This window comes from Cyprinus carpio, chromosome B12 (genome assembly GCF_018340385.1).
Source record: "Cyprinus carpio isolate SPL01 chromosome B12, ASM1834038v1, whole genome shotgun sequence".
NCBI classification, from domain to species: Eukaryota; Metazoa; Chordata; class Actinopteri; order Cypriniformes; family Cyprinidae; genus Cyprinus; species Cyprinus carpio.
In genome coordinates this window covers 13,176,833-13,203,491 of record NC_056608.1, presented here as the reverse complement: position 1 = coordinate 13,203,491, position 26,659 = coordinate 13,176,833, and the positions used below count along the sequence as shown (strand labels likewise).

At 37.0% G+C, this 26,659-nt stretch overlaps 1 protein-coding gene across 3 annotated transcripts in view; it reads left to right on the top strand.

The window, feature by feature from the left end:
• Positions 1-26,659, top strand: part of odad2 (outer dynein arm docking complex subunit 2) — a 49,471-nt gene that overhangs the window by 2,924 nt on the left and 19,888 nt on the right. For all 3 annotated transcript variants that reach the window (XM_042735448.1, XM_042735449.1, XM_042735447.1), the window contains exons 6-15: positions 1,753-1,892; positions 2,955-3,071; positions 9,450-9,670; positions 10,809-10,949; positions 12,302-12,446; positions 21,093-21,239; positions 21,916-22,125; positions 22,986-23,219; positions 24,580-24,690; positions 24,865-25,019. In XM_042735448.1, the coding sequence (XP_042591382.1) occupies positions 1,753-1,892; positions 2,955-3,071; positions 9,450-9,670; positions 10,809-10,949; positions 12,302-12,446; positions 21,093-21,239; positions 21,916-22,125; positions 22,986-23,219; positions 24,580-24,690; positions 24,865-25,019 (1,621 nt within the window). The remainder of the gene's footprint in view (positions 1-1,752; positions 1,893-2,954; positions 3,072-9,449; positions 9,671-10,808; positions 10,950-12,301; positions 12,447-21,092; positions 21,240-21,915; positions 22,126-22,985; positions 23,220-24,579; positions 24,691-24,864; positions 25,020-26,659) is intronic.

Here is a 26,659-nt window from a genome sequence, read left to right as displayed (position 1 = left end):
TGTTAGTGATGATGTGCAGAGCTATGACAGAGAGAGTGGTGCTGAGTTAAATGTGACCACTGAACCATCACAGTTCCCGCAGGCCAATGAGAAATTGAATCAAGAGAGGTTGGTGTCAGATAGCTTAAAAGATGGATCTGTAGAGACAACTGAGGTGACAGTTGGCCCCAGTGAAATGCTCACAGTCCCGCTTTCAGAGTCGAACCGCATGCAGGTGCGTGGGGCCGACATCCATGCTGATGTAAAACAAACAGCCTACCATAAATGAAATCAAATCCAACTGATATCAGAGTTCAGCAAACAGTATTTCTCAAGGCTTTAGAGGATTCTGTTAATGATTACACAGACTTTAAGAGCGTTCTAGGCAAAAATAATGAGGTACTCAAAGAAGTAGGCAAAGCAGACCTCCAGAGGTGGGATTGAACTATATTCAGTTAAATAAAATCATAATTTTATTGACTGTACCAGAAGACTGTATGTGCCTAAATTTCTCTGAAAATTTCAATTTCTGTAGAATTTTGTGGGCAAAAATATCCTTGTCCATTGTCATTAATGTAGTGGTCTGTGAAGTCAATTCCAAGCAGCTTTCTATTGGTCAGTTTGGTGAATTTGTGTGACCAACTTGATCCCAATGTGAAATGTGCTCGAGAAAATCTTTTGCCCTCAAGCAACATTTTGAACTGTGGAGATTCCTGTAGAAATTACTTGATTTAAACTGAACTACTAAATTCAGTAAATGTGACAACACATTAAGGAATCTCTGCCCTTTATTTGGAGCAGATTATCCTGGGCAAAATCCAGAAATTTTACTAGGAATCAGTGCAACTGGGAATTTTCCGTGAGGTTGAAAGATTTCCCAAAGCAGGTTTTTAACAGACTTGCCACGTTGAAAAACATAAAACTGCTTGTTTTGTTTTGTTTCGCATTGCTGCACTGTTCACAATATACAATGGGCCTTTTTTGCCTGTGAATTTTCACTAATGTGACCACATCTTTAAGATCGAAACATTTTCCAGGGTATTTTTCCTATAAGAAACTCACAAAATTTAGTAGTTCTGATCATTTTAGTGCTTATTGGCTTATGATTAACACTCTTACAGTAAATGTCAAAAAAGCTTTTCTCTCTGCCTCACAGTCAGTCTTCAAGCCATCACCATTAGTGGCAATTCTGGATATCCTTTAAATATAACATGTCTGTCTCTGTATTCAAGTCTCCACAACATGGAAACCATTACATATGTCAGATTTCAGTTTACAAAGAGATTCATCAATTCTTCCTTTCTCCCTGAGGAGAACGGGCAGATTTGCTGTGCCATAACAATCAACTGTTTTTGGAAAGAGGAGTGCGGCCTGCAAATTTTGAATGATGGATGTGGCTTCTTTTGAAAAATGTGTCCCTGTATGCTGAGTAAAAATTGGAAGCTTCTATGCAAATAAAAAGGGGGGCCACCGTGAGGATGCGCAGGGTGGTTTGGAGCATGTGGAGTATCAGCGGGGGGTGTTTGGCGAGGGTGATTTATCTTGGGGTTATGTCTGCAGCAGCTCAGTCCTGAAGGACAATCAGTCATCTTCACTGGCAGGGCTACTGGGAGATAGTGTCCATCTGCCCCGGTGGGAGCCAGCACTGTATGAACTTTCCAAAACTGAAGTTTTATTGCAAATATTTACTGTCGAGAGGTGACAACGGTGCACTAATTTAACATTTGACACAATATACAGTACAAATCTCTAAAGCATTAATCTTGCCTCCAGATTACGTGTTCTCCAATGGTTGTCGTTCTCCACCGTGGAGGCAGATGGATGGAGAGATCTGCTCTCTTATAATTGAGACCTGTGACACAGAGCCCACGCTGTTCATCACTTGCAGTACAAGCGGAGTTTTCTTCGATGAGGTGAGAAAACTGTCAAGAAAGGAATAGCAGTCATTTGGTTATGTTGGTTTTAGATTGGATTTAGATAGAAACACAATTCTCTCGTGTCAAAGCAAAACACGTTTTTCTACATTGGTGTCTAAAATGATGGAATTCAGCTACATAACGTTTCATATGCCATTAGTAATCAGTTTCAGAAGTGTGGACATTCCCTCAGTTGATTATATATTGTATTTTTATCATGAAACCAATTACAGTGGAGGTTGATAATCTAAACAGGGCATATCCCAACAAGCCGGACCTGAGCACCTAGCAGATGGAAATTAATGCATCCCATCGGAATGCTGAATGATGCAATGAGTTTTCTGAATCTGAAACGTGTCAGGCTGTCAAGAGAGCAAATTATGGTAGACAATTTGATCATACACAATGTGCTCTTAATGTGTTTGAAAGGTATGGTATACAAACACTTTTCCAGAACATGAGGTAAGCGAAACTGAAAAGTTTAGACATGACACTTGTATGATTCTGTTCCAGATCTGCTTCTCTTGCTGTGTTCAGTGTTTCGAGCCACCCCACTGAACTAAATATGTGTGCAATTAATCAAAAGCAACATTTGACACACCACAATATTTTTCATTCAGAGTGCCACTTAATCAAGTACATATCTGTCTATTTTTATCTTCGTGTTTCTTTCTTCAATCTAATTTCTCTCCCCCTCCACCTCTCTTTAAATGTCTGTAATTTTTGGAGTCTCTTGTCCTCGTCTGTGTTCTGTTCAATGCTTTCTGACACTCACCTGTTCATTGTACATTTGAGGTCAGTTTCAATCTACTGCAAATGACAGTGATGCTAATTGTATAGATTAGATATTTAATCAGAACAATTCACCTCTGAACCTCAGAGATTAAAAGTTGAAAGTACAGTTATGTCTGTACATATGTGTGAAGCTGATGGACGTTTTATGTGTGTGTTTAGTGAGTGTTGAACCTTTTCTCTTGCTCTTTCAGCCAAAAATACTAATACACCATTGCGAATGTTGTCAATCTGTGTTTAAACTTACATTATGATTTCATTTTCCAGAGAATCAATGGAGAAGGAGGTGTAAACTACTATATGAGAAAAAGTGAACTCTACAAAGACATTATGACGCTTCTGAAAAACATGTCTCCCCATTTTGCTGTGGCTGCTAATGAACAGGTATTGCTTAACACTCCAGGAATACAGCAGTTTTATCTCTTTCAGCATATATTAGTCATGCCTTATTTCCTCAGTTGTTGGTTTAATACCAGTGATTGGCATTGTTGGGTTTCCATTTCTCTGATCGTTTTAGTTATCCTCTTCCACTGCATTTGGCCTTAAAATGCTCCAGATGGCAATTTCTGAACACATGACAGTGGTTTCATTATAGTGTCTGCTGCACACCACAGAGCTTTGAATATCCTAACCATGCTCTGGGCAATCCTAACATGTGAATGACATAATTCATGGGTATGCACTTATCATCCAAAATTTGACAACACAATTGTGACAAACTTATATAATCCATCTCCTAACGTTAAAAAAGACATTAGTGCTCAATAATTGCACATCTCAGATGCTAGATGGGTTTCTTCATCTACCTAAAAGTATTTGAAAGGCTGATGAGTTTTGTGAGTACTGAAAAAGCTTGGAGCTCAATAGCGGTGGTCTGGATAGCCTGAAATTTCTGGCATCAGAGACAGATGACATCATCATGCGAGTATGCCATACTCTTGACAGACACATGCAGCCAAGTAGAAGTCTGCTATTAGTGAAATGGAGTGGATGTTATTGATAGTATATTGCTCCTAGTAGAATGTTGTGTTAAAGTGTTATTTATAAATTAGCAGTTAGCATTTATATGATGTGGATTGGTGCAAGACTGCAAGTGCCCAAATAGCTTTGTTTTGATTTATTAAGGTATATTACCTTTCAAAAGGTTTGATGTCAGTAAGATTTGTATTCTTTTATCTGGTAAGAATACATTAAATTGATCAAATGTGACCGTAAAGACATTTATAATTTTACAAAAGAATTCAGTTTCAGATTAACTTACTATTCATCAAAGAATCATTTCAGCACATTTTCAACATTGATAATCATAGGAAATGATTCTTGACCACCAAATCAGCATATTAAAAAGGATTTGTTGAAGAGCATGTAACATCAAAGAGCACAAAGAGCGAGGAAGAGCAGAAATAAATCACATTTTCAAGTCAAGTCAGTTTTATTCACATAGCGCTTTTCACAAAACACAATCTTTCAAAGCATCTTTACATAATGCTCATGTTTATAATATCTTAATATTTTGATGCCTTATAGTCACATTTAATAGATTAGATCTTAGTAATAATATAGCTTTAATAGATTAGAGCTTAGTAATAATATAGCTTAAATTGCAATAATAAAAATCATATTTGCTACATAGTATCTATTAGTATATATTTGCTATATATCTCGATTTACTTGAGTTGACTGTATGTATGCAGGTAAAGTTGGATATACTTATTTTCCCCAAATATATTAAAATAAATGATAATATTTCATGATATTACTGTTTTTACTGTATTTTTGATCAAATAAATACAGCCTTGGGGAGCAAAAGAGACGTTCAAAAACACTAGAAAATCTTACCAACCCTATTTTTTTTTAATGGTGGTGTACATGTACAGCTTTTCATGTTTTAATATTTACTTCTAATATCCGCAATTTTGCCATAGGCGTATGGGAAGTGCTCTGAGACGTATGGAGTTGTAGCACCTCAGTCAACCTCTCCTTAAGCCTGATACTGATTTCCACTCTCATCCTGTCTTTTTTTACTAATTTGTGTAATAAAGGCAAAAATGCTAAATAATAACACTAATAACAGCTGAAAAAAGAACACGTATTAAACATGTAGGCTACTGATTCAGTTATTCATTATGTATTCCAAATATTTGCACACAGAAAGAGGCCAACACTTCAAACATAGAGCCACAAACAGCTGAGCTGTCCTTCAACTGGCAGCAGTGTGCTCCTGCTCGCTCCTCAGCCTGTGGTGTGAGGTATGCAGCCTAAGATTAATCACAGCTGAGGAGAAGAGAGCAAGGGGAAAGAGGGGACAACCTAATGTCTACACTCCTCTTTGCGCACAGAGTGTCTGCTTGTCACAATAACCAAGAGAGAGACAGATTAAGATACTGAGCTGGAGAGTGAGGGAGTTCTCTCCTCTGTCACTGTGCTATTTTTCACATCACCACAGTGTGAAAGAATGTGAGAACAGCCCAGTTAGTCAGACCCCTCTGAATTAAGTAAAAGATAAATTAACAAATTGGGTCTCCGATAATGGCCTCAAGATGTGGTGAAAATGTGTTTATTGTTTGAGATATGATATCCTATTTCTCATCACTGACATAATGAACTTGTTGGAAAAATGTTTTGTTTTATAGCACCAAATATTTAGTCCTTTCTACACGAGATTTTACAGACAAGAATTATATCAAAAATAATTTTTAAATATACAAAATCTTTAAGAAATTACCATTTTCTTTTCTTTTCATGTGTGTGCGTATGTTTTTTTTTGGGGGGGGGAGGCTAACTCAATGTTGTCCAGATTTGTCTTCAGCTTCATCGGTAGCACAGCTCAGTAAATGCCTTTTTGTTGATGCAGACAAAAGATTTCCTGCAACTTGTACTTTTCTTTTCTTAAAACAAAGTCTTCTGATCCACACTAATGTTTTATGCCGACCGTTGGCGGTTTTATAACCAACATAATTCTGTCCTTGAGCAATATAAACGGAAACTCCATCATTGAGACAGATTTCTCTTTATGTTCGTTGCTAAATGATGGTGATGTTATCTCTCGCCGATATAGTTTGCAGATGGATAGTGAAGGCAGACAGAAAGATTACTGCTCTACCATATAGTAATGGTTATTGTCTAGCGCTACTCTGCCGGTGTAAAAAACCTCTGTCTGGTGCTCCCGTCAGTTACCTTGAGGACAAAAAGTATAAAATGTTCCTTTCATCTATTCGTTCTGCATTCAGAGCCAGTTTTCAGACACAAACTAAGCCTGCTGCAGAATTTTACCTTTACTCTCAGCAGAGATGTCCAAGTTAAACTCTGTCAGGTCCAGGACAGGCTTCATCTTCCTCGCTTGAGGAACAGTTCCCATGAGTCTGTGCTCAGTAGCTCTGCTCACCTTCCATAACTCTTGGGTCTGATGAATGTTCAGTCTAAGTGTGCTATCATTCTAAAGCTCTATGAGAAAAAGCTGAAGTAGAGCTATATGCTGTACTTGCTGATTTGACACTATGTCTCTGGATCAACAACCTCCTCAGCAACCAATCAAAGCCCTAACGCTCTAAAATCATAAGGCAATGATTGAATAATAGAAATGTTGTTTCAGGAACAACAAAGGATGTTGATAAAGGAACATGTCCTACTTGTGTAAATCACATCAGGCTGTTTATTTGGTACATAACAGTCACAGTCATACTTGCTATTGCTGAAAGTTGTCTGAATATTGTTGCCAATATTTTTTTTTTATATTACCGTTCTTATCGAGAACTACTGAACAGATGGTAAACTTCTGGTGTGATATTCTAGAATGATTTTTCCTTGGCATGTTGCCTTTGGCTTGCTCACTGGGGGTATTAAGGCACTATTTTCTGCAAAGCTGTTTTGCAACAATATGTATTGCTGAAAAGAAAAAGAATGAGGTGAATATTCTCATTGCGGTTTAAGTGTTTGGTTTTAGAACCATGCTGAATATGTGCTAGCAGGTTGAGTTCGATTATTGGTGGCAGTGAGGAGAAAGACTTTATTATTCTTTGAAGCGATGATGCCAGGGAGGCGGTTCGGCGTGTGAGCGTTTGTGTGCGTAAAAATGCCCACCAGACTTTCATGTTTTATTATGCCAGCGGGCGGGAGCTCAACCATGAGCACTAGCAGCTGACGGGTGATGGACAGAGGCCGTAAAGAGAGAGCCATAAAAGTAGTCTGCTTAGACACAAATCAAACCCCTCTTTGTTCTCCATATTTTGCATTGGTTCCTTGTTTTCTAGATTTCATGAGTTTGCTTTTCTATGTCTTTCTTTCCATGTCTTTCTAAGGTCTTCCAAACACATTTCTACAAGGCTACATATGAGAGTTCTCCTTTTTGGTCAAGACTTTCATCACCTTCTACAAATACACGTTTATCCACCTGAAACGAACCGGTTACGTTAGGGCGCATGTTGATCTGAATGTAGATAATGCTTTTAGTTGCACTATGGGACTCCTGTAACGTGAAAAGTTCAGCAGAGAATAGGCTCTGGATTGCAGCCTGAGTTTGCTGTAATAAGTCTCAGACACGCTCTGGTCCTTCAGCCATCAGTCAAGCACCAGACCGTGATTATTCAGCCCAGAAACCCTCAGCACACACACACCAGCTCTCAGCCAAATACAACAAGCTGTATCTCCTAACATATCAGCTGCATGAGGAACCGATGCGTTTTTATACTTTTATCAGATCAGACACTTTTAATCTAACATGCACAGCCAGGGCTGAGCAAAAGGTGACATTCATCAGGGAAAAGATATCGTACTCTACTGCTTTGTCAGACTTTGACAGGAAGACTGTCGCTCTGTTCCAAAACCTAGTAAGCTTCCTCTGAAGAAGGTAGTATTTCAGTGCATCATAGACACACTCTCAATGCGAAGGTTGTTTCAAAAGCTGACTTATGCTGCCTTGAAAGAAACCTAGAAACCAGAAAATTCTAATGCAGAATTCTGTGCGTCCTTTGAAAAGCAATAACAATGCAATGAAAAACACATCCAAGATGACAAACAAAGTGAAAGAAATACATAGAAATACCTTTATTTTATTAGATTGTGACGAATGTTAATATGAATACACTACTATTCTAAAGTTTAGGGTCAGTTAGTAAGATTTCAATTGTCAGTGTTTCCACAAAATATTAACATTCACAATCATTTTCAACATTGATGATAAGAAGAAATGTTTCTTGAGCACTTCAGCATATTAGAACGATTTCTGAAGGATCATGTGACACTGAAGACTGGAATAATGACTGCTGAAAATTTAGCATTTCCATCTCTGGATAAATTACAATTTGAAATGTAATAAAATAGAAAAGTTGTTTTGAATTGTATTAATATTTCACAAAATTACTGTTTTACTGTAATTTTGATCACATAAATGCAGCCTAAGAGACTTCTAAAAACATTTAAAATCTTAAAGACCCCAAACTATAGAACTGTAGTGAATATAAATATTAAATATCATACATTTAATGTATATTGAGTATAAAATATACTAATTTTTAATAAAAATTTGACCCAAATATTGTTTATGTTTATGCATATTAGAGTACTGCATCATCAGTTGTGAGTACCATCTATAACAGTCCGCTCAATTGGTTTTGAAATAGACTTCTTTTGTCTTGCAAATTCATAGTTAGATGTGGTATTAGTTTATTGAGCACTTTTCGAGGTTTTCTCTTGATATTCAGGCTTCTGTTTGGGATGCCATACTGGAGAGTTCACTCTCCCTACTTGGTCTTGGACAGGGTTTTTGCAGGTTTATTACTTCAATTATAATATTAAAGGTGGGTGGAGTGGTATAAGGAAATGGATATAGTTTTGGCTGTTCTTAACTTTGGCCTTCTTTAGGCCAGACAAGCTCATGAAAGGCACAAAGTGTGCTTAGCCCAGCTGGATCTACACAGAGTCCTTTGTGCCATATTAAAAGCTTTTTCCCTTGTGTACTCTTTCTGAACTCTTCCGCTCTCATTCTATTCTCTCTTCTTCTTGCACTTTCTGTTACGTTTTCTTGCTACATCTCTCTAAATGATGGAACCAGTGAAGGGCTGATGGCAGGTGCCTGTGGCTAAAATCTTTCCTGCCTCTTAACCAGTCGTCTGTTTAGCTTCTCACAAAGTTAATGAAGAAGTAGGAGAAAGAGAAAGAAAGAGTCTCTTATAATTTCAAAAAGTCATTGTTGCGTTACTTTGCCACAAAGGACTTCACTGACTGTGTGCCAAATTTCCAGCTGCAGTTCAGGAATGTACAGAAACAATAAAACTCTCATATTGTCTAGGCAATTAACAGAAGAAATTGGAAATATGTTTCTATATATATATATATATATATATATATATATATATATATATATATATATATATATATATATATATATATATATATATATATATATAAATATTATTCTCATAACTCAAAGGCAGGATTGTTTTCTGGCAGTGGACTGTGGAGAAAGTCTGTATTATATAAATGTTCAGGGATACAAATTCATAACTGGGATTAAGTTTTTATACGTCTCTTTTTTAGAATGAAAAGTCTGCGTTGTGATGAGTGTGTGATGTGCCTCCCCAATAAAGAGACAATATGTCAGATGTAAAATGGAAAATAAGTGTGCATTCATGAAGAACTTTGTTAAATGAAGAATACTTGAAAGGAAGAACTCTTTTAACTACCCAAGTCTGTGTGTTTGATACAAATTGAGACATGTCCTTTTCCTAACTATCTTGTTTCTGTTTTATTCACTCTTTTCTGCAGGACTTTGCCATTCAAGATGTGCCATCCGCTAAAAAGATCTTACATGTGGAAACAGTTGATGTTGGGGAAACAGGCCAAACCCTGAAGTCTTACGACCATGAGGAAAAGAATGTGCCTGAGAAGGTGAGACAACAGCTTGCGCGGAACAAGCCGGGCGGTAGGAAGAAGAAATTAGAACCATCTTTGAAATGGAAGAACCTCGGCCTCGCGTCGTCTTATGAGTAAGTGATAATTCCAAATCCCAGTGGACTCCCAAAAAACCATCACAGCTTGAACATCAGAGGCCACGACACTGATGCTTGCTGGAGTGCTGAATGCATTCTACATACTGTTTGTTTACATACTCTATAGATACACAGTTTAAAAGTCAGCCAGACTTGGTTATATGTCTGATACATAAGTGGCTGTTCTCTTGTGAGTGTCAGGTGGTGAAGTCATGGCATAGCTATCCATAGTGGCAGTCAGCTGATAAAGCCAGAGTTGATCACTCAGGCATGTGTTTTCCTCCTTGGATTGATCTAGCAGACAAATCAGCCCTTTGGCTATTTCAACACTTGTTACTGGTAAACCTTCTCTGACCAGTCATCTAGGATTTCCAAAACAATAATCCTTTGTTTTGGAGAAATAAGAATTTCCCAGATGTGAAAATTTTTACGCTGTTCTGCCAGAACCAAACTTGCATTTAAATGATGTAAGCTTTCTCTGTAAGGTGTCACAGAACTAGACACACTCTAGAGAGCCACAGAAGGCTGAAACAAACATATTACCTAATGGGTGGGAAATCAATTAAACAATTTTTAAAAATGAAAGGGAAATGCAACAAAGGCACCAGTTAAACTGAAAATTTAAGTGGCTTTTTAATACACTGTATATGGAAAATCCACATAGTCATAGGTGATACTTGTGTGGTACAAATAAAATAACAGACTAGACATTCAAATCATACAAGACATTATGTAACATCGTAACAGGTGAATTTAAAATCTGAAAAGTTACCTGACCTATTTTGTAACCCAAAAACAATTTAAATCATTGAGGGCAATTATGACTTTTTCCTATCCAAGTAAAATGACTTGTAGAAACAAGAGACAAATGTAGGCCGGCACTTGATTGTTTCCCATCTGAAATTGATTGGTTTGTATTTATTTGCTAATTGCTACAGTCATTAAATGTGAGTGACAAGTTCAACAATTATGACAAGTTTAAAAAACAAATGGTGTGCACAGATAAATCAGTAATAATTACTGTAACACTTAGCAATATTCAATGATAATAATAAAAAAAAATGGTTTTGATTTCATGGTGACTTTTTAAAATGTAAAAACATGTTCAATATCTGGTTGTTGTTATTTTTTCCAGCGAGGCAGAGGAAAGGTCCAGAAGGAGCAGAGAAAGCAAGAAGATCTTGGAAAATGGCACAAAGTCACCCGCATCCGAGAACAAAAAAAAGGCTAATTTTTCTGGATCGTCTTTGCCAGGCTGCCAGTCTTCTCAAAAAATGTATGCCACCATAATCTCAGTCTTTTCATTGTACTGTACATATGGTATTTTCTCTGAGGTAAAAACCTAACCATTGAAACAGGATCTCAAAAACCCTCTCCCAGGAACACGCATAATTGAATAACCCTTTATTCTCCCGGCCAAACATAAAAAACTTATCCAATCACTGAATTGGAAATAAAGACTCACTTTCAGGGCAAATTATTTCAGCTGTGGATAAGTATTCATTTTATAGCCTTTAATAAGACACGGATGAAGCAGCCGTTCAGGTTGGTGTGCATATAGAACGGTCCTCTGGTGCTACTGGGAGTAGCGGTCTGTAATAACCGGCCTGTGCCTGAGCCGCTGATAACCCTGTTCCTTCTCCTGACTCCTCTCTGTCTGTTTGGCAATGTTGAGTGAAAACTCCAGCTGTCCCCATAACATCGACTGCCAGAGTACACAGTCCTGCCTGTAAGGAGCTCCGGGTGTAGCCGCAGTCTCTCTTTCCCAAGTCCTACTGCTAATAGAAGTGTTTTAAATGTAGCTTTCTAAAGTTTGTTTGTGTGTTCATTGTACGCAGATTCATCAGTAATGTAATGCATAACACAGTAAGCCATCACACTTACAATCATTCAAATTGCGGTATGCATATTTTACCTTTAGTAAGTGACTACCACCAATTTCATTGTTTTTCATGGCAGGAATTACAAAGAGACGAGTCCGCTGCTGTCCGGCAATACTGTTATCCCCTGGAAAACATATCTGAGTCCCTCTGGCCTCTTCTCCGTGTGTACCGGGTTTCATGACTCGTTTGATGATACATTCATTTCAGTAGCCTGATCCACTTTAACGGCCATCTGCATTTGTGCGTGCGTGTATAAGCTTGTGATGAAAGAGTTCAGAAACGCACTGATGACCACTCCAGTCTTCCTCTCTCTCTCTATTGCTCTGTCTCTGTTCTCTCCATCCCCTGCCGTTTAATTTGATGCCATGGCTTAAGATGACACTTCAAATACACCCCTGAGTTTGATGACCGTTGTGTCCAAGGGTTTGAGCATGAAGGCCTTTCAGAGAGCAATAATTCATTCCACATTAAATTCAGAGAGATTTTACCAGAGCTTTGAGAGAATGTGCTGTGTGGTTTGGCTTGCACCTGCTCCAACTCTCCTTAGATTTGATGTATTAAGCTCTATTTATTATAGAAAGGGCTTTTTCTATAATGTCCTGTTATGTATGGATAGTTCTCATTTCTACCCTGAGAAAATTCTGTGGGAGAGTACTTCTCCCAGTGTGTGTCTGAAAGACATAAAATTGTGGGCCAGCTTGAATATTAATATGTCTAATAGGTGCATATGTGTGTGTATGCACAGTAAAAGCCCAGGAGGAGCTGGCGACTTCAGTGAGAGTTCATCAGAGGATGAAGAAGATGAGGAACAGCCTGAAAGACGTGCCGAGATCCCCACCGACCTGCCCTCTGAATACTGGCAGATCCAAAAACTAGTCAAATACTTAAAGGTAAAAAACACATATGCACTCACCAACAACATGTGTCAACACTAGGGCTGTCATGGAGCCTGATTTTCAGAACACAATTACTATGGCCAAAAGAATTCACTATAATGATGTTATCACAAAATATATAAAATATATTATTAATTATTATCTTGCTATCTATAGAAAAATTATGCTGTCAGTAATATTCACTTTTTTTTTTAAACATATTTTTTGTTTTCTGGAAACTAAAAATGAATTGGGAGACGGAAAGAGATTTTGTAACCATAACATGAGCATACAAAATCACACTTCCTGCAGACAGTGTTGCCAGGGTTGTGGTTTCCCCGAAGTTTTTTGGACTACTTTCATGATACAACTGCATTTATTTTTATTTTATTTTTTATTTTTTGCCTAATTTTATAATGTACTGCAGCCATTAAAAAGTTTATCTGTAGACCAAGAAAACTAATGTGCATTGACACTTGGAATGAATACCTGGCAACCTAAAGAAGAACTAGCAACTGAAGAAAAGATGGCACATTTGGAACTCCCACACCTGTCAACTGTGATTGGACCGGGGGAAAAATAGGCTAGTTTTTATTCTGTTTGGGCTGGCTTTGAGTTGGCTTTAGGCTGAAAATTTTTCAGGGACATGGCAAGTCAAATACTAATGTTCTTAGTATTTAGTGTCTAATGTTCACTCTGGTTAGCTAATTTTTTCAAGTGCAGGCAGAGTGTCTCACTTTTGTCTGGCATCTCCTCTGACATGATTTTTGTGCAGCAGTACAACCTACACCACGTCGTTGTCTTAATGTTTTATGGTAGTTTGCAACCAGCATTAACCCTTGTATTATGTTCTATTTCTGGATACAATTTTGACGGAGAGGGTCAAATTGACCCTAATTGCATTGTGCAATTCCCTAAATATCACATTATTAAAAACAAGAAGGAATCAGGTATGTACGGACCAATTTTAACTTTTAACAAACTATACAGTATATCATTGGAAAGACTAAGACTGCTAAATAGATATTTTACCACTGTTTTTTGTTACAATATATGTAGGAACAGTAATAGATTAATTTATGACAAACATATGTCCTCAAAACATACCTCAAAACATATGCGTCATAATAGGAGTTCTGACCTTAGTGACAAAAAATATTTTCATTTTCTTTTTCCCTATCAAAAGTTTTAGAAATCATCATAAATTGCATATCATTTGAACGCTTAAAACCTCAAAATTCATCCAGTGAAGACCATTTTAAAATTGGACATTGCATTACCATGGAAATGGTACTTTAAAATCTTTTAGCTGGTTCCTCCCCCTTAGTGGGGGTGTCATTTTACAAAATATTTTACGGTCTTTTAGAATCAAAACTTTTTATAAGCTTGACAAAATGCATATTGTTGGAAAGGTCTGAATCTCAAGATTCCATATTTGGAATTTTATGGTGGTTATTTTGTGAAAGAAGTAATATTGAGAGATAAATTTGTACATTTGTGTCAGAAAAATAGCATCAACAGAATAAAAATGAATGGCCCGCCTAAACAAAATTGCATAGGAACCTCTATTTTTTTATATCAACTTCAAATTTGGAACACAACTTGTTTAGACATGTTCATGGCATTTCTGAAGGAAAAAGATCAGTTAAATAGTATTTCATATACATTGAAATAAAAATGATAGCTCACTTTTACCATCTGAGTCTGAGAAAGTCTTTTTCAGTACTGAAAATAATGAGGAAAAGCTAATTTTCCCTCCCTTTACAGGGTAGTAAAACACCAACATAAAATATACCCAAGGAATATATTTAATTTGGGTCTGTACAGTTGAAACAACTAAAAAATGACTTGTGAACATAACATTATTAATTTTGTGTTTGCACTTCAAAACACATTAGTGTATCCTCATTTTGCATGCATGTTCATGGCCCTAAATGAGGAAAAAGTCACAAAATATCAAGAATAATATCACACGGGTCGAATTGACCCAGAACATAATACAAGGGTTAAGGTGCAGAATTCCCACTGTGTTGAAGTGTTGATAATGGCACAGGATTATTTACCATATTATCATGCGTAGTATTAACATGATAGCAGTATTTTATTTTTATCATCAATACTGGTATATTGTACCACCCCTAGTCAATACATTAAAACGGTGTTCACAAATAACTCAATTTGCAAAACTGGTCTCTTGCATTAACGTATGAGAATAAAATAATTCAAAGGCATATCACCTCCTTTTATAATTTAGTAACTAGTATCATAGAAGGCATAGGCCTACTCTAGATTAAAAGAGCACTGATGTCAAACACCTGAGGGCACAGTGCATACACATTTTTAAAAGGATCTTCTTCAGTGTAGGGAGCTATAAATCATGTAAAGAAAAACATCCAAGCAAAGTTCAGCCGCAGGTAGATATTTTTAGCCCAGTAAAACACAGGATAATGAATGTGATTTTCCCAGAGGGAGGTGCTCATCCTCTACCAAACGTCAGGAAAAAGAAGCACTTGATAACAAAATCCTGTTTGATTCTCACAGAATGATCGTTTGGAAAGTGGTTTTGAAAAGTTTGTTTTTTGTGATTTGTGTGAGGTGTTTGGGGATGCGTTTGTCACAGTGCTGTGTTCAACTCTAGACAGGATGTGTTTGTAACGTGCCCTTCCCAGCATTCTATCTGTCTGGAAACCACAGTTCTTATTTATGAGGGTTTGTCCAGTAGCCCTCTTATAATGTCATTACCATCAGAAGCCGAAACACAGTCTGTGCCAAACTAAATATCTGTTTTATTTTTGGAGTGAAGGTTCAGATTTTCTCCTCCCCTCTGTCTTTTCTTCTGCTCTTTTCCGGGGTATAGACATGCGTTTGTATTTCTGGGAGATTACATTTCTATAAGGTGATGCATGAATGATCGGACTTGTGCTTTAATGGCTGTTTATCTAGGGATATTTTTGCAGTGTACATTACCTGAACTGTACATTTACATCATGTCTTCATGTTTGCCTTTCTGTACACATGTACGGAGGGCAGTTTGCACCAGTGACTATATCCTTTCATGATGTCCATGGCAGTATTAGTGTTATATTAAGAAATCGTGCATGTCTTCAGACCGCAAAACACATTACACACACCAAACACCATTCAGTCGTTGTCTGGATCACGAGCGATGAGTATAATTGCACGTTCACACATTCACAGACGCACTTTGTAACTGCGTCAGTGTGTAGAGGAGGTGGCCACAGGCTGTTTGTCTCACTAGATTCAGCCCAACTGCCTCATTAGCTTGAATTAGAGAAACATGGCAGGCAAACAAAGTTGCATAGAAACATTCTCTCTCATTCTGCCTTCTCCCAAGTACCCCGTTCTGCTCCTCGTTAATCGCTTGTAAGTAAGTGAATTGCTATATGATGAAATAGTGTTTGCAATCTTCACCAATGTGACTAGCTAGAAATGTTATATTACAGACTCAATTTAACTGAAACATTGCAGAGTGTCTCTGTCTGCTCAGGAAATGTCTAAATCTGGATCTCTCTCACTGCAGTAGCTCATGCCTCACTTACATAGTGATCACTGTTTCTCACAGATTGAGAAATACTCACTCAGAAAAATAATGTGCTTAAATGGACTTTAGATTTTTTAAAATGATCCTCAGCATGAAATTAATTTAAAGAATAAATCATCTGCAAACGCTACACTTTTCCATCTGCGTAGTGGCAGAAGTTGAAATTCCTCTCAGAATAGAACTGTTGATATTTGTAACCAGAGTAATGTCCACATCTTGTTACCTGGCATGGCCATTATGAGGTCTTGCTCCCTCTACTGGACAAATTGAGTAATAAAATGAATGTGTCAGTGATTTCATTGAAATTCAGCTAAATTCTATTCTCTTTACCAATGTGACATTCAGTACACTGATTCAAAAAGTTTCTTATGCTCACCAAGGCTGCATTTATTTGGTTAAAAAACAGTAGTACTGTTAAATGTTATTAATGTATTATTATTACTGTTTTATATTTTAATAGATTTTTTCAATTGATTTTATTTCTGTGAGGGCATTACTCCAGTATCACATGATCTTTCAGAAATTGTTGTAATATGCTGATTTGGTACTCAAATATAATTTCTTATTATTATAAGTGTTGAAAACAATTGTGCTGCTTAATATTTTTGTGGAAACCATGATATATTTTTTGAAGCTGAATTTTTTGTGACATCATAAATGTCTTTACTGTCACTTTTGATCAGCTTGTTATATCTATACTGAAAAAAAGGATTAAACTAAATTATAAAAAAAAATTACAAAATCTTACAGATCCCAAGTTTTGCACAATAGTCTAAAAAAAAAAAAAAAAAAAAAACATACTCAGCAGTTTGCCATTCTGGTGTCATCTGCCATAAGCGACAGCAGCTGAAATTTACATAAAGATAAACAGTATTATCTACAGCAGTACACCCATTCCATCCAAATGGTTTGAGTGTGTGTATACGCTTGCAAGAGTCGGCGCTCGTAAATACGCTGTGGATATGCTGTTTTGCATCAAGTTAAATCTGATACCTCTTTGCTCTTAAATCTAGAGGAGACGGCTCTGCTCTGTGGCACTATGGCTTCTCTCTGTGTAAATCATTTATACAGCTGTCTTGCTCTGGAGAGCTGGCTGCTTAATTGAGGATAAATGTTAATGATCAGACCTCAGTCAGCTTCTCTTTAAATTAACTCTAATGTGTGTATCATACACAACACATGCCAGAATGAACATTTACATTCTCTTTTCTTAAATCTCCTTGTTCTCCTGATCACTCTGCCACTTTTCTTTTTCTTTTTGTCATCTCAATTTTCTCCAGAGCATCAGTACAGCTTTGTTTTCTTCTTAGGTTTTATTTATATATCCATTCTCTGTTTGTCTTTTCCTCCTTTTTTTCTTTCTGCTTTCTTTCTCTGTTTTCCCATTCTTTTGTGATTTGCTCTTCTGGAGAATTTGCTAATTTTCTGAGCTCTGGGCAGGATTTATGAATGCTGGCTCATTCCAAACTGTTTTTTGCTAAACATTTCAAGTATTCTTTCCTCAGGATAGATTTTTATGGTGACACACAGCTTGTGCTGTCACTGGGACCTGCTTTTCTGCTCTCAAACAGAACTACAATCTGTCAGCTCGCTCGGTAGTTTTGTGACATTTAAATTATTTCAGATACCACTAGACTTGGTTATTTATTGAAGACAAATGTTTTCAACAAGTAGAGAGCAATGCAACAAGCTTTTTTGCCTTTTTAACCTTGATCGCAGATAAATGTTTCCAACCTTTTTTCTGAAGAAGTTTTAATACAGCTGTCAGATAAGGCCTGCAGACCTGGGCAGCATTATCATTCTTGTCATCCAAATAGAGAAAGTAAGTGAAAACATTTTCTAAAGGATGCTGACACCATTTTATAGTGCATAAGGTTATTTCTGATACATCTGTGAGTGACCTCAGTTTATTTATGTAGCGCTTTTCACAATTTGAAGCAGCTTTACAGAAAATCATGATGTTAATGTTTAATGTTAATGAAATTGAAATGTCTCTTATGCATACCAAGGCTATATGTATTTGATCAAAAAAACTGTAAAACAGTGATATTGTGAAATATTACTACAGTTTAAAATTATTGTTTTATATTTGAATGTTTTAAAATATAATTTATTCCTTTGATGGCAAAGCATTTCAGAATTTTCAAGTGCCATTACTCTAGTCTTCATTGTCACATGATCCTTCAAAAATATTCCAGTATGCTTCAAAAACATTGAAAAATCTTAATGATTCCACCTCAATTAATTAAACTTTAATAATAGAGCTGTGTGATAATATGAAAGTAATAAAATAAGAATAAATACAATAGAACAAAATAACATAATGTATAAATGAAAATACAGATTAATCCATATTAAAGCTAAAGAAGTTATTCAGTCATTCGGGGCAGAGTGATTTTCTTTTATTAACATTAATGACATAAGACAGAAGGTATATTCAGCTGCCGACACATCAGATTTTCTCCCAACTCTTTACATTCATTAATATTTTTTATTTTTAACTCCGTTAAGACTGCTTATGAATATACTTGCCAATATGTGCACCCAGGTGACTGATTTTGTGTATATGTCCATTTAAGCATGATAAGATTAAAAAAAAAACTCAATACAGTAATAGAGCACTGTCTTATTGTGGCTCTCTGTGTGCATGCTTTGGTTGTGTGCGCACAGAAAACAGCGCAGGAGTCCTGATTTGAGCTCTAGTTAGCAAAGCTCATGGCTCACCGTGGAGCCGGGCCTGGAGCTGAGATTTGATATATATACAGTAGTAAGTGTAGTAACATCCCTAAGTAAGTTTGCACATCCCTGCAGTCACATATGAGAGGTGAGAAAGCACAGACTCTAACATTAATGTGAGTATGGTGTGTAGTGATTTCAAACGATAAACCTGTCAGTCATCTGTGTTCACAGCTTTTATCTGCGTGTGCATCTGTCCTAAACATCTGTCTTCACACCGCAGACTGCGAGTGAGGGCCCGTTAGATTCAAGACAGAGACATTATAAAAGACCTTCAGATGTTTTCTGATTTGTAAAGAATGTCTACAGCACATTGAGACCAAAGCTGCTAGAAAATGAAAGCATATGAACATTGGATTTCTTTTTCCTTGGTATCAGTACTAAATATAGCTTCATGTTTTTACAAGGTTCATTGCTAACCCATCAAATGCTTTGAAGACGAAGCGAGTGGCAAGACAGAAAGTGTAGTGGATTCACTGCTAGTTTCGGTTCACATTTGGTCCAGCCACTTAATGTGGACAACACATGTGCTTTTTTTCTCTCACTCTTACTTCTTTCTTCTTCTGTATCTTTCTGTCTCCACCTCTCTTTGACTATTTTTCTTCACTTCTTATCACTGTCTCTGTCTGTCTCCTTCATCGCTCTTATTATTTTCTTCATATTTCCCCACCCTTTTTTTCAGCTCTGCCCTTCATTCTTCATTATGTGTCCTATCATGCTCTGATCTCTTTGATCTGATGTTCTCCTCTTCTCACATCCATGTTTATTGTTTTGACTTCTTCCAAAGCATACTAAACCAAGTGCTACTTTTTAGAGATATGCAAACTCTAATTTAACATCTATTTAACAACACTGTTAAATGTAACATTTAACAAATCTCAAATGTTTGGCCAAAATTCACTTAGCATTCATAAAGCATTTAAGATGTTTAAATTTATGCGTGTTTTATATATTATATATATATTTTAATATCAGCCATTTATTACTTATTGGCAATGATTATGCAAATAATTGCTTATTGTCTTTTTCTGTCTCTTTGCTATTCTTTAATTCTTCCATTCTATTTCAGGCCACTCTTAATTACAAATAATATGCTATGAAGTCCCTGAAATCTTTACATTTAGTTACCACTTAAGTATATCCTTTCCTTGACTACTCTTTATAAAAGTATGCTAAAGTGTCCTACTTTTCTACTTGTACTACAAAACAGAATAAAATAGGTATGCAAACCACCATGTGTCTAATAAACAAGGGTGCGAGACTGGCCTAATCACTGGATCTGATCTGTTGCTCGTTTTATGAAAAAGAAACACAAGTGTTTATTAAATTTTTTCACTTGAGTGTCATATTTCAAAGGTCTGCTGCACGAGCAGCATTACAGCAGCTTACATGCCTCTTTGGGACCTACTGCAATGAGCACAACGCCAGCCTCAGAGAGAAAAGCCTGTCTTTGTTTGCATTCATAAGAGCCGCACCATAAAGAAAGGAGGAGAAAAACAAGGCATCACATTAAAAACACACGTGGAAGTCGAGTTTCTGGTGTTTTCTCTAGGGGAAAGCTGATCTTAGATCTGTGGTTTTGACCTAAACAAACACCAATCACTAAAGAAGCCATCATTTCTTGATTAAAGATGATTAATTGTGTAGTATTTTTGCTGGATCCTCTGCTTTATTTATCTGTCACTCGCCCTTCTGTTATTTCATTCCAGCGATAAAAGACATGCCGTGAATGATATCAAAACCGCAGTCGTCTGCGATACATATCTGTTAAGGAACTTGGCCCAACAAATGCCACATGTTTGGTTTGTTGTACTCACTGTGTAGGCAACTTCTGAGGAACGACCAGCCTAAAACACTGTGTATATAGCAACTGTCAAAACAGAGCTTTTTCTAAAACCAATCCATTATGATCTCCAACATTTCAGAGCTTGTTTTCTTTTAATTGCTAACTTAGGTCATTGTCTATGGTTTCAGGCCGCAGCACAGCAGTAATCTGTATCAAAGGATCTCTCCCCACCCCTGTTTATAGTCACAATACCAAACACTTATACTCAACATGTGGTCAACAAAATAAGACTCAAAGGGAAGATGATTTTGGGGTGTGGGTCAAATGGGTCGAAAAATCTGTTTCATAGAGAAATTACGCCATTAATGCAAAAAATGCAAGAATTATATGATGTAAATGTAGCCATGTACATCTGCCTTCACACTCACGCATATAACACATAAGTCATACAGTACTGTATAAAGTCAGTGTGTCATTTCACGTTCTAGATGAATGAAATGGTAATTGCTGCACATGTGTTTGTGTGTGAACACTGAGCAAATCATACAGTCACACACATGTGTTTGTGTGTGAACAGGGCGCTAATCAGACAGCCACAGTGATTGTGTTGTGCGCTTTAAGAGACTTTAACCTGGTCCAGGAGACGTGTCAGCTGGCTATCAGAGACGTCGGGGGGCTGGAGGTCCTCATCAACCTGCTTGACACAGATGACATCAGATGTAAAGTAAGTGCATTCAGACTGGGTCAGAGGTCACCACTTGAGTCAAAAAAAAAATTTTTTATTTTTCTGTTTTTTATGTATTTAGTTGATATTTTTACAGATGTACACTACTGGTCAAAAGTTTGTGGTTGGCTTCATTTGTTTGATCAAAATACAATAAAAACAGCAAAATTGAGAAATAATATTAAAATTTTAATATATTTTAAAATGTCTTTTATTCCTCTGATTGGCAATCTGATTGGCTTTAAGAAACATTTCTTATTATTATCAATGTTGAAAACTGCTTAATATTTTGGGGGAAATTATGATGCACCTTTTCAGGATTCTTTGAACAATAAAAATTTCAAAGGTACCACAATTATTTTTGTAATAGAAATATTTTGTAATATTATAAATGTCTTTAAATGTGTCCTTGCTAAATACAAGTTATCATTTCTTTCAGAAAAAAACTTACTAACCCCAGCTCTTTGAATTAAATATTTAATTGTTACTGCCATTTTTGCTCTTTTGACATGACAACAGTAAAGTAAAAGAAAAGCTTAAACTTTTATAGAATTCCATCAAGTTCATAAATTTAAAAAAATGAAAACCCATACATTTCAATAAATTCAACAGCATTAGATGCTGTATGTAAAGCAGTTATTCTAAAAATTAATACTTTAATCTCTCTTGCTGTTAGATTGGTTCTTTGAAGATCTTGAAGGAGATCAGTTGTAACTCTCAGATTCGGCAAACCATCGCTGATCTGGGTGGTTTGCAGACCATGGTGTCCATCCTGGACTCTCCTGACAAAGAGCTGAAGGGACTGGCAGCAGAGACCATTGCCAATGTGGCCAAGTTCAGACGGGCCCGCAGGACGGTCCGACAACATGGTGGCATCAAGAGACTGGTGAGAAACGTGAAATCTGTTCCAGTGTGTGTTTGTCAAAACAGATCAACTATGATTAAAAACTTGCGTGATGAAAGGAGACAACAGTATGAAGAATATGTTGAGGGTACATACGTATACCATGCTCTATTTCTCCACTTGCTTTCTTTCTTTCGAGACTGTTTCTCCCAATCATTTTCTATGCCAGCATCAAAGGGAGCACATTGCAGGTAAAAACAGATTGAATGTCGTGCACCCCCTCATCCTGGCATGTGTGTTTATTGACAGAGTGACGCTCGGTTTGATTAGGACTCGCGTGTTACTCTGCTCTGTATATTTACTCGGGGCCAGACTCGGACGTTCTCATTGTAGCTATCATAGATTAGTTACATTTAAAGACCCAGACCACCTCTGAATGGCACGCGCGTGTAATGCTGTGTTAGAGCGGCCTTTCTGGCTTGACGGCAGGGGAAACATAAAATTTACTCTTTGAAGGATGTGGTCATTTGTAGATTTTGGTGTGACATAGTCTGAATTTTCAAGCCCTCTTTAGTAACAGCCAAACTTTGGCTGATGATGAATGTTTAGATGAATGCTGGCAGCTTCAGGGCAGGAGATTGTGTTCCACATCCTGCAGACTCAGAGATAGAAGTGCACTGAAGATGTCATAAAGTACACCATGACCCTATTAATAAAACATTCAAGTTCGTTTTGACATGACACGACTCTCCTACCTTAATCCAGAGTGAAATGAAAACAGTATAAAGCACTATAATGTAATAATAATAATATCATGTGAAGCAGAGTGACAAATCTATTGCAGTATTTCAAAGTTCAAGCACAGGAAAGTGCGTTTGAAAAGCTGAAGTTGTTTCTGGCAGGTGGAGTTGTTGGACTGCGTGCCTAATGGTGTGTCTATGAGTGCGGAGCAGGAGAGGGACGTGGAAGTGGCGCGCTGTGGGGCTCTGGCTCTTTGGAGCTGCAGCAAGAGCACCAGGAACAAGGAGTCTATCCGTCGGGCCGGGGGAATCCCTCTGCTCGCCCGGCTGCTCAAGTCATCACAGAAGAACATGCTCATCCCTGTGGTGGGAACCTTGCAGGAGTGCGCTTCTGAGGTTTGCTGAACCAACAGCAAATGCTTAAAATGTTTATTTGAAATTTCTTTAATAGCTACACTGAAATAAATTTAGTGTAGGATTCACTTTGAAGCAATTTTTACTCAGAAATTGCTATTAAATCTCACAAATAATTACAAAGAAACGGCAAGTAACTTTGATAAAATATGAACATGATTTTGACAGTCCCTACAGGATTGCATTTCTTATTTATTTTTTTGGAATCAAAACGACTGATTTTGTGGTGGTAATTTACAGAAATTTGAAAAAAAAAATAATAATAATTAGGATATTACATTTACCATATTATAAATTATGTTAGATGCACAACAGTCATGCATGACACAAAGAACAAACAAAATGCATAATAAAATTAGGGATAATTCAGTTGGATAGTTATCATTTAGTTTTTGTGAGACCTTCATTTTTGTTGTCATTGTGCGGTAAAATGACAAATTATGCAGGATCGCAAAACGTCCAACATTTTGTTGATTTTGCATCTTTGTAAAGCATTAAAGAAAATTAAAAAGAAAATTAATGCTATTATTCAGCAAATATACAATAAATAAATAAAAAGTGACAGTAGAAACATTTATAATGTTAAAAATGTTTCAAATAAATTCTGTTCTTTTTAGCTTTCTGTTCATCAAAGAATCCTAAAAAATGTCATGATCTCCACAAAAATATTAAGCAGATTTCAACATAGATGATAATAAGAAATGTTTCTTGAGCGCCAAATCAGCATATTACATTCATTTTTGGAGTGTCATGTGACACTTATGACTGGAAGTTCTTCAGCTAAATAAAAACAGCTTTGCCATCATAGGAATAAATTACATCTTAAAGACTACTGAAACAGAAAATAATAATTGAAATAATACTTCACAATATTTATTTTAAGATCAAATGAATGCAACCTTAGTGTGGAATAAATAAATAATATTCTCACAGACCCCTAACTTATGAACAGTAGTTTCATTTTAATTCTAAATGTATTTTTATAAAAATTATCTATATGCCATAGCATTATAAATTGCATAAATAAATAGCAAGTATATTTACATACACAAAAGTATTGTGAAACATAACGCAAGCTTCAAATGCTATATGTAAAGCCACTCAATACAAGGACACTTGACTGAAAATAGCACGCTGTTTATGAAACCTTACTTTTGACTGGCAGTTTGTTTCTATTAAAGGACCAGTTTGAAGATGTGAATGACTGTATGAGGCCAGAAGCAAGAAACCCTAGGATGAAATAAGCGCTACGCCGCTGCACGCAGTGTTGTTTGGCAAGGCAGAGTAGTTTTTACAGTAGGTGTTCAGCGTAGAGAGTCATTCTGCATGTTTGTGTTGGCAGAAGAGCTACAGAATTGCTATACAGACTGAGGGCATGATTGAGGATCTGGTGAAGAACCTCAGCTGTGACAACCAGGAGCTCCAAATGCACTGTGCCAGTGCTATCTTTAAGGTATGGCCGTACGCACTCAACTACACTTTTCTTTGGCACCGTATAAAAGGTCTGAGGTTGGAATGAAAATACTAATTTAGCCCTGGCTCTGATTGTCAATGCGGTGCACATCTTGATGCTGCCTAAACATACATCTGTGTACTGTATGTTTGTGCGCCTTCACTCCTGTGTTAGTGTGCAGAAGATAAACACACCCGTGATTTGGTGCGTCAGTACGAGGGACTGAAGCCACTGGTCATGTTGCTCAACGAAGCTGAAAACAAGCAGTTACTAGCTGCCACGACTGGAGCCATCTGGAAATGTTCCATCAGCTTGGAAAATGTAGCTAAGTATGTGCATGTCACTGCAGAGCTTCTACACAAACATTCCTTCATTTTTCAGAAAAGATATGACAGTTTTCCTCTTAGAACAACCATAATTACTCATCACGTGTGGAAGAAATATATCATACAGTATATTAATTCACATCATTATCAAAAATTAGAAGTTTGACATTTCTGATCTTGCAGAATACAAGTCTTAATTCCATTCCATTCCTAAAAATCATTGTGTGGTCAATAGACATTTTGATCTCAGTGTGGCATATTTAGACTAGGAGGAGTCAAGTCAACGTGAGATGCGTAATTGGCTCCAGATTTGGTCAAATTGTGCACCACTCATGAAAAGGGGTCCTTCAACTTAATGAAGGACAGAGGATGTGCAATCAAACGCAGCCTTCGTTTTTATGAGATGTCTCATTTGTTCACTTCTAACGCTCAGATTTTCCATGGCTCAAAGCTGTCAACCATTGTCCATCCGAGTCTGCGCTGAGTGCAGCTACAGAAGTGATTATTTGAAGAGAGAGCAAAAGTTTTTATAAACTCTGTGAATGAGCTCTGATCTTTTATGATGACTTTTTGCTAAAAGAATGTGAATTGTTCTTTCACCATACCGCTAACAAAAGATGAAGTAAAGTGTTGATTTTATAGACACCCGTGATGTGTTAGTCGAGGCCGTTGCTCCATTAGTGGCAAGTGGGCTGTGGGAGATGCAGAATTCTCTGAAACAGTCGTGCTGTAATAATCAGGAGTGTAAGCTGAAAGACTCTTAAACCATTTGTCATGTAAAGCACGCTGGTCTTTATTCCAACGTCACTTAGCTCAGTGAAGATGATGACCATCCTGGAGGCTTTCCTGGTGTAATTTTTCTGGCGGCTGATGTCTTTTAAGCCAGTCATTTTCCCCCATAAATACAAAAAGACCTTGGAATCATCATCTGGCTTGCCCGTTCTGTCACACAAGCACTCTCATATAAAAGTGATTTACACATATTACTTTGCTTTGCAGTACGCGTTTGGGGACGTACTCTACAGGGCTCAAAAATGCATTTTTTATTCCCACCATTACCTGTCTATAAATTATCAGGTGTTGTTTTCACAACTTTGAAGCCAAGGAGCTGATAAATCTACATTTCTAGTTTATGATAAGAGCATTTTTTTTGTATTTTATGGGATTGTTACAGACTAGAATCTGTAGAAGGATCTACTGTCTGGCCCCACACCAGCCACAAATAGAATTGTATTGAAAGAGGAATTCAGAGGGAGGATTGTGTCTGAAATGGCCCAGTAGCAGCATGGCTGCTATCTCTCCACCTCATAAGTCAAAGCTTGACAAAAGCTCATCCTGCGTTTACATCAGGCTTAGTTTGCTGAAACTGCAGGCAGGTGCCCCATGCCATTCAATTCACTGAATGTCCCATTAGCCAAATAAGGGTCCTTTAAGAAAAGTAATGCTCTGTGAAAACATTCAGTTGTTAAGATTGGGTCCACGGTAATACCTCTGAAGAAGCCTTGTTGAAACTTATGCTTAAAAGTGAGATTAAACAAGCAGGCAAACAAACTGTGTGAACACTACTGAAGTGTAAACTCCTGTTCACACCAAAAAAGATAACTATAACCCAAAAGATTTAAAACTGGTAATGCTATTAATAA